General features: G+C 26.1%; 1 protein-coding gene across 1 annotated transcript; it reads right to left on the reverse strand.

Moving 5' to 3' along the window:
* Positions 1–1947: 1947 nt before the first annotated feature.
* On the reverse strand, positions 1948–2908 carry LOC128280814 (receptor-like protein 43). The gene is made up of 2 exons (XM_053019349.1): positions 2054–2908; positions 1948–1962 (listed from the first exon to the last, which is right to left on the reverse strand). Exons 1-2 carry the CDS (start codon positions 2906–2908, stop codon positions 1948–1950), a joined length of 870 nt encoding a protein of 289 aa, XP_052875309.1.
* Between the last annotated feature and the right edge of the window lie 10447 nt (positions 2909–13355).

Raw genomic sequence — 13355 nt, forward strand, 5'->3', positions numbered from 1 at the left:
CACCTACAACAACAATTTCCAGTCTAGCATCCAGATGGCACGTTACGAGGCTTTGTATGGTCGTAAGTGTCGTACTCCGCTATGTTGGATTGAGTTAGGTGAGCGTCAGGTTTGGGATGCTACAAAAGGCCTATATATAGGCTAGCTAAATAAATCTAAATAAAACTCTTAAGTATACTAGAACTCTAATTTAATCTAAACAAGTAGTAGTTTTAAACTAAACTTTCTTCTTAACATAAAAAGCCTAAATAACTTAAAATAATTAATAATTATCATATAAAAATATAATAAAATAATAAGAGCTAATAAATACAATATTGGACTCATATATAATAAAAATTAAGCCTAAAACTCAAACCTAATATGATTTAAACTCGAATTAAAAGCCTGAAACTCGCAATTACCGTTATAATCTCGTTCAAAAATTCTGCTCGCGCAGTCTTTACTAAAACGGTCATAACTTGAGCTCTCGAACTCAAAATTGAGTGATTCAAAATGCTTTTTAAAGCTAAGAGATAGATCTTCAAACCCATTAAGACATCTCAACTCTAAAATGTCAGGATCCCCATCCAAAAAGTCTTTGTAAGTCAGCTGATTTCTCAAACTTGAAAATTGACAAATTTGGTGATTAGAATTTAATAAATTTCACCCCATCCGTGCATGTATAAAATGTTGTAGCTCGAAGCATCGAAAGATTGAAGAGAAACCAAGAGATTTCCTATAGAAGTCGGGAGGTAACCTCTGATCAATGGATTATTCCAAATGCCAAGACTCTCATGTCTCTGTAATTTGCTAATGATGATATATAGTAAGATGATTTCCTAGGATGAAAGTGTGCTACTTAAATCATCACCTCAGTGAACCTGCGCTGGTGGATCTCTTAGTTTTCTCTGGGAACAATACATCATAGGAAAAGTTTGAAATGGGAATCACTGGGGAGAAAAACAAGAGATAGACTTGGGCGTTGAAAGAACAGAAAACTAGATTAATAATTTTAAGTTTTATATTTACATTTAAATATACTTATATGTATGTAACTCAGTTATATTTGTATTTATAAATATTATACATAAAAATATTTAAACAAATCCAAAAATTTAAAATGGTACGCTAAACACATTGCAGTTGATATATATTAGTACGGGAAAAATGATAGAGAATTGATATTCCTGAAGAAAAGAACATTAAGATCCTTGGTAAAATTTAGCAGACAAACACCGATCTAAAATAAAGAAAAGCTGAAAAACTATGCAGAAAAAAAAAGCTGAAAAACCAAAGCAAACTATCAGTAAGAACACCCATGACCTGAACATACAGTCCATGGAGAGAAGCAGCTATGGATGCAGAACATACATGACACCTTGCTCTTACACAAGCTGAAGAACTTCATCTTTTCTCGGACTCATTCCTGATGGATGAAAATAAAAATAATCAATTTGAGATTTACCTAATTATTCATTTAGCATGGTAAAAGTAGCATGTTTATTTCTATGAAATACAATAACTCACATATAAAGATGGATTTGCTGGACTACTTTCTTTTCTTCCCAAACCAGCTCGAAACTTTGTTTCGCAAGTCCCTCTCAATCATTCTTACAAGCCACCATGGTCTTCCTGTCGTGAATACAATATATGCCATGCTAATTCCTAATACCATTCCACATCCATACCCCATCATTGCCACTTTCCAAATAAAAGCTATTCCATTTCCATTATCTTCCTCATCTTGTTCTGGTTCTGATCTTTCATCATTGCTACATTCCTTTGACAATGGGAATCCACACAAACCCAAGTTCCCTTGATAAGAGTAGCTGTCAAATGTATCAAATTGCTTGCCATGGGGAATGGGTCCCACAAAATTGTTGTTCGAAAACCTTAACACTTCAAGAAATGTCAAATTTGTCAATTGGGAAGGGATTCTGCCACTTAGCTTGTTAAATGAGAGATCTAATGATTCAAGTGCTGCCAAATTCCCAAATGATGGTGGGATAGGACCAGTCAGGCTATTATGAGAGAGATTGAGTGCATGAAGCGATCTAAGCTCTCCAACTACCTTAGGAATTTCTCCATGGAATCCATTGTCCGATAAATCTATGCAACTGAATATTGGCCTAAGTTCTTTTATTTTAAACTCACGCTCCACACCTTTTGTTGTTAAGTTAACAGAGTACTGATAATCAGCATATCCATAATTAGCTTCTTCTTTTAGAGACTTGAGATTTTGGAAGAACTCGGTTGGCAATAAGCCGGTGAAGTCATTATGAGAGAGATCAACCATTTGCAATTTGGAGAAGGAAAAATTGGTTAAGGAGTCTTGAATGGAACCATGAAATTTATTAGATCTCAAAACAAGAACTAGCAGCTTTGGAAGCATGCCTAACCAATGGGGAAAGGTATCACTTAAGTTGTTGTTTGCAACATTCAGAACTTGTAGTTCGCTGCAATTAATCAAAGATAACGGCAGTATCCCTTCCAATTGATTTTCGTGAAGGCTAAGATATCTCAAATTATTTTTTCGAACGCAAACTCTATCCGGGATTGTACCTGAAAATTGATTTCCCGAAAAATCCACATATTCAACAAGATTCCACTTCCCAATATCCCCTGGAATTCTACCACTAATGTTGCAGCTCGAAGCATCGAAATGTCGAAGAGAAGACGACTGGTTTCCTATAGAAGCCGGAAGATAACCACTGATCAACGGATTTCTCGCAAATGACAAGTAACTCAAGAATCTGCAATTTTCTAATGATGATAGAAAGCTGCTTTTCGAGGATGAAAGTGTGCTGCTCAAATCATTATCCGATATGTCCAGCACTTGTAGATCTCTTAGATTACCCAAGGTAAATGGAATACGTCCTGGAAAATCATTTACTTGAAAGGTAAATATACGCAAGTTGAGAGGCATTCAAGTGGCCAGTTATATATCGACCTAGTGAACAAATTCAACATTCAACTTGATCACATCACCCCTTTGCCATTTATCTATTCCATTGGGTTGGGTTCTACTCCTAATTATCACAATGAGGAAAAATTTTAAAATGCTATATAACTGTAAACACAATATTATATATATTTATATCTATATGATTAGTGTTGTCAGAATTAGATTGAATCGATCAGTTGAACCGATTAAACCACAAATAAAATATGCAACTAATGACATATAACATATGGTAAAACAGCTTTGAATGGAAAAAGAAAATTTATAACTGGAAAAATCCATAAAAACTGAAAAGACTAAAAATATTATTTATTATTTATTTTAACAAAAAAATTAGATATTTTTGTCATATTTTAAAGTGGTTAAACAAGTGGAATCGAGAATATGAGAAGTTTACAAAATGAGAATCGAGAATAGAAGGTAAAAATATATTAAATCTCAATTTACAAAATGAGATTTATGCGGAATCTAAATATTAGAAGTTGGGATTATTTATTTTGGAGGAAAGGCTAAGGTTAAGACTTAGAAATTTCGCTCTTTTCGACTACCGAAACTCCTCACCTGCTTGTAATTTGCCTTTGCTGTGTATGCAGCATCATTTGTGGAAAGGAAGGAGGAAGCCGAGAAAGAGAGAGGAAAAGGTAGAGACAATTGAGGAAGAAAAAATAGAGAGACTCCAATAAACTGAATTTTTTTAAAATCAAAGTATCTATTATAGTGATTAATAGTTATTAATTTTCTCATCACGAGTGTTCATTAAAGAAGTAAATAACTGACTATATGTACTTCATTTTCATGAGTGAAATCAAACCTCGATTATATGATTAAGGAATAAAGTGAGCAATTTTCACACTACATCTTATAATTAAATTAAACGAGTTTTAATTCTATGCCTATATGTTGACATTCATAATTAGGTTAAACAAGTTTTAATTCTATACATTTATGTTCACATTAGAGATTAAGATTAACAGCTTATTTAACTAAAAAAACATAACAACTTTGTTTAAATAATGTGCTATAATTCAAAAATATTTTAATGTATTAGCTTTATTTTTATTTTCACCCGATATGAGTGTATTATAATTTAATTATATTAATACCTCATATACAACATAAAAAAAAGTGATTGAAATAATTAAATAAATGACATTATCACAATTTTAAAAATAGATTAAAAACTCTAATAATATGAGTGAATATTTTTATTATCAATAAATTTATACACATAATCAATTCGTATGTTTTATGACTGGAAAAATTTTAATTTTTACTAAACAAACATTTGGTTTGAATTTAATCAAGTTAACCTTTAATTGGTATCAAAATAAGCTATATATTGATCTTTAATTTATACTTATATAAAATCTTTAACATAATTCCACATTTCATTTGAAATAAAAGTTTATTGGAACAGAAATCAAATATATTAGTAAATAAATTTTTTTGGGAAACAACCTTAAAATTGAAATAACTCAGTATCTTCCTTCCTTTATATTTTAATCCCTGAAATATTATTATAAAAAGGCAACAGATACCATGATTCAAAAGCAAGTTTACCACTTTCAAAATGCACATATATACAGTACTTAATAAATTTGTATTTTCTCAAAAATTGGTAGAAATTGAAAATTTTCATTTAATAGATAAATAAAGAATTTCAATATATATCGAAGAAAAGTGGTATAGTACTTATCTAATCATAAATGCCCTACCAAAATAGGGCGAAGGAAAAAATAATTGAAGGTCAAGTTAAATTATAATTTTTGGGAAGATTATAATGTAGTTTTATTATGGATAATTATTTTATACAGTACTAAAATTTACAAGTAGATTTAGGTTGATGTTATTTGTTTTAAGGTATAATTAAATAATTAGAAAAGATACTTATATCATCTTAAATGTGTTTGTGGAGTTTTTTAATCCATTAGTAGTAGACAGAATAATTACCCTTTATTATTATAGATCCAACAATTTTCAAATTTGAATAATTTTAAAAGCGTATATAAGTTTAAATTTAGATTATCTCAATTAAATATTAAGTTAAATAGCCAAGTGTCAAATATTTAACGCATTGATAATTACACATATATAAACTGAACAAAAATAAAATTTAAGAAAGAAAATAACAATAAAAAATGTGAGTGAAGAAATTATATATAATACCTGTTAGAGAATTACGGATAAATCGAGAATTCTCAAACGTGTTAAATTACCGATAGATGGAGGAAGATATCCTTCTAGTAGACCCCAAGAAATGTTTACTATTTCCAAAAGGATAAGATCTCTGCTTAGGGTGCATACATACCTGCACAATCAAATTAATTTATGAAACAAATATAAAAAATTTATTATTTTTGTTTTAAGATTAAAAGAGTAGGATCCGATAATCAAAATTTTATTATCCATATTTTATTTTAAATCTAACATGCACTAAATTAAAATTGAAATAATGTTTATATTGTAATTTAGGCGAATTAATTTTGTGATGTCAAGTATAAAAGATTCAAAACAACGATAAGTTTATTATTGAGTTTCAAAATGCTTTTAAATTAAATCTGTTTTTCAAAGTTAAAAGTAATGGTAAATATATAGTTTTTAGGTCAAGATTTTCAATTTGACTTTTAAAGCCAAAGAAAAGAATGCCACTAATGTGATAGCATGATTAAAAAAATTACCACTAATGTAATGCTAAAATATTATTATTAAAAGGCAACCAGCATGATTCAAAAGTAAATTTACCACTAATGAAATTCACAAGTATACAATACTTGATAAATTTGTATTTTCCAAAAAAAATTTGTAGAAATTGAACAATTTTATTTAAGAAATAAAAAAAACACAATTTCAATATATATGGAAGAAATGTGATATAGTATTTAACTAATTATTGCTAGGTAAATAGAAGAAATTGAAATATTGAGGCCCAACATATTTCAAATGATAAATTTTGGTAGGGCGAACCAAAAGAAAATTAATTAAAGGTGAAATTAAATTATAATGTATTTTTATTATGGATAATTATCTTATATCTTGTGAGTGGAGTAAAAAATCTCACAAATAGATTTGGCTTGATGTATTTGTTTTAAGGTATAATAAAATAATAATTAAAAATTAAAAATACACTTGATATTATCTTAAACATGTTTGTAGAGTTCTTTTACTCTACTAATTAATAATAGATAGAACAATAACCCATTTATTATTATAGACCCAACTATTTTCAAATTTGAGTAATTTTAAAGCATATAATTTTGAATTTAGATCATCTTAATTAAACATTAAGTTAAATGTCTAAATGTCAAATACTTAATGCATTGATAATTCCACAATTTATAAATTGAATAAAAATAAATTTAAGAAAAATAACAATCAAGAAAAATGATGAGTGAAGAAATGATATATAATACTTGAAAGAGATCCGGATGGAACAAGAAATTCTTTTAGCAAACCACTAGAAATGCTTAATTCTTCCAAATTGAGAAGATCTCCAATTTGGTGTGGGATTACACCTGCATGAACAAATACTTTTATTTTAAGATTAAGATCTAATAGTCTAAATTTTATTATCCACACTTCATTCTAAATCTAACACACTAACTTAAAGCTCAAATAATATGTTTAGTATAATTTAGGCCTAGTAATTTCTTTCTGTCAAGCATAAAAATTCAAAACAAGAGTGAATTTACTATTGAATTTCAAAAAAAAAAAAAAGCTTTTTATGTTAAATCTGTTTTCAAATTAAAAGTAATGGTAAATATAAATAGTTTTTTTAAGTAAAACCAGCTTTTCAAATTCACATTTCTAACGAAAATCTTTGTTTTTCAATTTTGAATGCCTAAACATTATTTCAAAAGAAAAGAAAATTAAAATGAAAAGTAGATAATTATATACAATTAATCAAAGCTATCTTAAATTATATAATATGGTATAACTACAGCAAGTCTTTCTACAAAATGGTGAGGCATGCGCACAGCCATTATATTTTTTATGTCGATTTTAAGACTCATAAAGATTAAATTTTTGAAGTTTAGACATTCTATCTTTAAATATTCTTATTTTCTCTTAAAATTTTGTCACCAAAACCATACTTTAACTCAAGTTTTTGTTTAAAAAGAAAAACACACTCAAATTCAATAGGATATAGCTGAAAAAAAAAAGAGATAAAAAGTTTATACAGTTATTAAATGGCTAAAAGAGAATTTTTTTTTTACAATTTTAGTAATTAAAACATGTAACAATTAAACATAGATGTTCCTTAAAATTATGAAACTATTTTAGATTTTAAAAAATTAATGTTTGAGCCGATAATCATATTTGCTTCTTTAAATAAAATATGAAAATATTTTAGATTTTAAAAAATTAATCACAACCATTAAAATTATGAATTAAGCATTTTGGCGCTATCATTGCATCCAACTGTTTTCCTTTTTACCTTTGATTCGGTTGCCGTCGAGATATAGACTCCTAAGCATTGTCATGTTTCCTATTTCTTTTGGTAGAATCCCTTCCAAATTGTTTATACCCAAGTCAAGCTCTTGCAATTTAGGTAAACGTTCAAACATATCTGATGGGATTTGACCTGTAAAATTGTTATGGCTCAACGACAAGTATTAGGGTTTATGAAAGGATTCAAACCATGATGTGATGTTTCTGTAAAAATTGTTTCCCCCCAGTTAGCCAACTGAACGGGTAATGAGTCATGAAATGTCTTGTTCATTAGGTTTAAGGAAAGATCAAATTCCAATTTGAGATGGTAGAGTACCAATGAGAAGCATGATAGAAAGATTAATACGAACAGACTTCGTCAAATTTTTTTATTTAAAACATTTTCTCTTTCTAACGATGCATTTAAAAAAATTAAAAATCGTTGATTGGGTCTTAATTTAATTAGTATAGATATTACTGTCAATATAGGAGCACGTAGGTTTAAAGTGTACTGAAATGCATTATCCTCCTATTTATGAATAATTTTAAATATTGTGTCAAAAACAGAACATATAATAAGATTATTAAAAAAATCTAAGAAAAACAATAATATACCGTTAAAGCTAAATATATAATATTTTAACATTATCTAATGTTCTTTTCAATATAAATTCAAATAAAATAAGAATTAATTAAAATAATCCCTTTTATTTATTTGGTATTATAATTAATATTTTTAATTATTCCGCTTAATCAATTTAAAATTTTAAAATATCTACAATTATTAAAGTAGACTGAATTTTGAGTTTTGCAATCACTATAATATATTCCACCTTAATAATTTTTTAATTATGCTATTACTAAAATCTTGCATTACTTTTAATTGTATCTTTCAAAATATTATGAAATGTTAAAGAATTTATATAAATATATTTGGCAACAAATTAATGTGGTTGTTATTTTAAAAATTCTTTAAGGTCAACATTGTTTATGATTCAAAAATACCGAAAGTAATTATATTTATATTTATATTTATATTTATATTTATATTTATTTATTAAATATTTTCAATTATGTTTAAAATGTATGTCAAGTTTATTTAAATTACTTATATAATATATGTATCATATATATATATTCTAAAGTAAGGTTTGAACATAAAAAAAAGTATGTCTATAATTTAATATTTACATATTTTTATTTGTTTAATATTAATATTTGTTTTCTGCAATTTTTATGCATGTAATATATTTAAATATTAAAAATATATTATATATTATATTCCAAATAATTTTATACATATATTAAATCCCTGTATTGCATGAGAAAGAAAACTAATGTATATATATATGAAGTTATAAGATTATGGTAATTTTTGAGACTATAATTCTTAGTTCTAGTGTTTATAATACACTTAAATTTGTGTTTTAATATTTATATTTTAATTTTTAAAATAATTTGGTATCTTAACTTATCAGTTTCTATCTTAAATATTTTATTCTGATTAAAATTGTTAAGGTGAGATCGGCTCCTTCCAAGAGAAGTCTTCGAAGTGTCATCCTCGAGAACACCAATCCAGTCCCTCAACAATGGAAGGTATTGTCCCACTCGGGGGAGTGCCTAGGTTGGTGGAGATCCACTTGGGGGTTTTGTCTCCCACTCGGGGGAGCACTTCGATTTTGTAGTGACCGCTACGTGCAAGACTCGGGATAAGTGTTAGTATTGGACGTGTGAATAATCACGAAGGTACCTGGGCGCGCCGTGGATCAGACTAGGTTTGCTTATAAGTCCTAAGAACTCAGAGGGTGGTTCGATCTACAGCGTGCCCAAGTACCTTTATAATTATTCACACGCCCAATACTAACACTTATCTCAAGTATTGCAGGTACCAATCACCACAAAACTGAAGCACTCCCCTGAGTGGGTCTCCATCAACCGAAGTGCTCCCTCGAGTGGGACAATTCCTTCTATTGTTGAGGGGCCGGGTCGACATCCCCAAAAACGCCACTTCAAAAACTTTTCCCAAAAGAAGCCAATCCCACCTGAACAAAAATATTTATATAAATTTTAATCATTGCTAACTTTCTTAAATTCTCTGTTAAAAATATAGGCTTTTTTATAATTATAATAATAACAATATGTGATAAATAATTATATAAATGAATCTTCCTAAAAATTCTTTGCTTGATTTAATAAAATACAAAAATATTTTAGATTTTTGAAATTAATCGTAATAGTTAAAATTAAGATTTTTTTGGAAAAAAATTGAGTCTTTCCAACTAAACCGCTGATATTGCATTGGGAGAAAGACAAACAAACTAAAAAATAAAAAATAAAAATTTGTCAGTCAATCTTTCGATCAACAATTTTCGTTATTGACTGTTGTTACTTTGTTGATTTGGTTGTTTTTTAAATAATATTTTTTTATTTTTTTGAATTGGGTTGGTGTCTATGTCATATCGAGTGAATCAAATACTATTAATGATTATATTGATACAATAATAATCAATGATATATATAGTTGATCGAAGGATTTAATTGTTGAACTTTTAACATTTGAGGACTTAATTGAGCGCATTTTTCATAGAGGGATTTGAACTGAAATTTTTGAGAATTTAAAGAGTTTATTATACCTTTTAGCCTAAAATATTTTAGGTTTGAATATGTCAAAGTTTATTATACTCTTTTTCCATTTAAAAATTAATCATTATACTTTATTTTTAAGATATTGAATCCTCACTTTTTTTATTTAAAATTTTAGTTGATGCGTCAATATTTTCCGTTAAAATTTTAGATATTGCTATTAACAATAAAATAAAATAATTAAGGAAAAAACAAAATATAAAAATCATGAAACTGAATATATATTGAAAAATATTATATAATACCTGTTAAGGAATTATTCGATAACTGGAGAAATGTCAAACGTGTTAAATTACTAATGAATGACGAAATAGGCCCTTTTAGCCGATTGGAATAAACGCTTAATTGTTCCAAATTGAGAAGATTCCGAATTTGGTGTGGGATTACACCTACACAGTGAAATATTATTATAAAAAAGGTAATCATGTGATAGCATGATTGAAAAGCAAAGTTATCACTAATGAAATGCAATACAATTGCTATACAATACTTAATAATATTGTATTTTCTAAATAAATAAATAAAAGTAGAAATTGAACAATTTCATTTTAGAAATAACCAAAAAAAATCAATATATTGAAGAAATGTGATGTAGTACTTAACTAATTATCACTAGGTAAATAGAAGAAATTGAAATGTTGAGGCCCAATATATTCCAAATCACGAATGTTAGAGCGAAGCTAAAAGATAATAATTAAAGGCCAAATTAAATTATAAATATTTTGGAATATTATAATATAATTTTAGTATAGATAATTATTTTATACATTGTCAATGGAAAAAATTCCACAAATTTTGGTTGATGCTATTTGGTTTTAGGGTATAATAAAATAATAAGTAAATAAGTAAAAAGATAATTGACATTACTTTAGAAAGTTTTTTCTTCACTAATAGTGCACAAAATAATTACCCATTTATTAATATATTAACTTACAATTTTAACTTTTTAAAAAATCAAATTACAATTTTATTATTTTAGAATGTAAGTACTTACTTGTCTTGATGCCACCTTTACACCAAAGTGAATGTGAGTTATAATATATTTAGATACAACTATTTTTAAATTTGAGTAATTTTAGTAGCATATAATTTTGAATTTGAATCACTTAATTAAGCACTAAATTAAAAAGTTTCAAATATTTAATGCATGAATAATTACATATAAATTGAAAAAATAAAGAAAAATAACAACCACGAAAAAGGATGAGTAAAGAAATTATATATAATACCTGTTAGAGAATTATGGGATAAATCGAGAATTCTCAAGTGTGTTAAATTACCAATTTGATGTGGAATTACACCTGCACAATCAAATATTAATTTGTCAAACAAAGATAAAAAAATTATTTGTTATTTTTATTTTAAGATTAAGAACTTAAGATTTAATAGTCCAAATTTTATTATCCGCGCTTTATTCTAAATCTAACACACTAAATTAAAACTCAAATAATGTCTATTTTATAATTTAGACCAATTAATTTCTTGATGTCAAACATAAAAGATTCAAAACAAGGGTCAAGACTATCAAAAATATTTTTTAAGTTAAATTTGTTTTTCAAATACATAGTTTTTTAAGTCAAACCAGATTTTCAACCTGACTTTTTAAGCCAAAGGATAAAAATTTTACTACTAATGAAAGCAGAAGTATACAATATTTAATAAAATTGTATTTTCTCAATAAAAAAGTAAAATTGAACAATTTCATTTAAGAAACAAAAAATCAGTATATTGAAGAAATGTAATAAAGTACTTAATTAATTATTACTTGTTAAATAGAAGAAATTGAAATCCTGAGGTACAATATATTCCAAATCATAAATCCCTTACCAAAGTAGTGGCAAAGCTAAAAAAATTAATTGAAGTTGAAGTTAAATTACAAAATTTTGGAAAGTTAATAATGTAATTTTGTTATGGATAATTATCTTATATATTATTAGTGGAGTAAAAAATTATACAAATGAATTTGGGTTGATGTAATTTGTTTTTAAGGTATAATAAAAATTTTAAATAATTAAAAAATATATTTGACATTATTTTAGATCCGTTTATGAAATATAATTACCCATTTATTATATTAATTTACAATTTTAAATTTTTGTAAAAATTAAATTACAATTTCATCATTTTAGAGTCTAAGTACTTTTTGAAGATGACATATAATATATTTCGATTCAACTATTTTTATATTTGAGTAATTTTAAAAGTATATAATTTTGAATTTAAATCATCTCAATTAAACATTAAGTTAAATGTCCAAGTGTCAAATATTTAACGATTAGTAATTATATATATATATATATATATATATAATTGAACAAAAATAAATTTAAGAAAGAAAAATAACAATAAAAAATATGAGTGAAGAAATTATATATAGTACCATTAGAAAATTATAGGATAAATCGAGAATTCTCAATCGTGTTAAATTAGTGATGGATGGAAGAAGTCCTTTTAGCCCATTAGAAGAAATGCTTAACTGTTCCAAATGGAGAAGATATTCGATTTGGTGTGAGATTACACCTGCACAATTAAATTATTTTGTGAAACAAATATAAAAAAAGAAATTATTACTTTTCTTTTAAAATTAAAAGATCAAGATCCAATAGTCAAAATTTTATTATCCAATTCTAAATCTAACACATAAAGCTCAAATAATGTTTAATTTTTAATTTAGGCCAATCAATTTCTTGATGTCAAGCATAAAAGATTCAAAAGAAGGGCCAGTTTTCTATTGAGTTTTAAAAATACTAATTTTTAAGCTAAATCTGTTTTTTAAGTTAAAAGTAATGCTAAATAGATAGTCTTTTTCAAATCAAACCAGCTTTTCAATCTGACTTTTCAAGCTAAAACAAAATAAAAGAAATTCTAATTTGCTTTCCAAAAGCTACTTTCAGTGGGAATTTATAAATTTGCCTCTCATTTGTATAAACTATAAAAATAAATATGATTTATATGTTCTAATTAAATTTTATAAATAATTTATATTAATTATTTAAAAGTATTTAAAATTTTCATATATCATAATATTAACAATAAATTATCATAAATCATTTTATTTTATCTATAATTTAAGTTGAATATTTTTAATACTAAAATACTATTAAATACCTAATAAATTATTTTTAATTATAACTTATGTTTATATATGTTCCATACCTCATAATATTAATTAATTTAAATACTATTTAAATAAAAGTATTAATTTTTATTACAAAATTATGTTTAAAATAGAGATTTTATTATTCTTTTTCAAATGTAGTTTTAAAACACTTCAAACTTTTTAAAATAACTTTTCAGTCTTAAACAATAATCCTAAGTAATTTGATTATTGCTTTTACTT

The sequence above is a fragment of the Gossypium arboreum genome, chromosome 1 (genome assembly GCF_025698485.1).
Source record: "Gossypium arboreum isolate Shixiya-1 chromosome 1, ASM2569848v2, whole genome shotgun sequence".
Classification (NCBI taxonomy): domain Eukaryota; kingdom Viridiplantae; phylum Streptophyta; class Magnoliopsida; order Malvales; family Malvaceae; genus Gossypium; species Gossypium arboreum.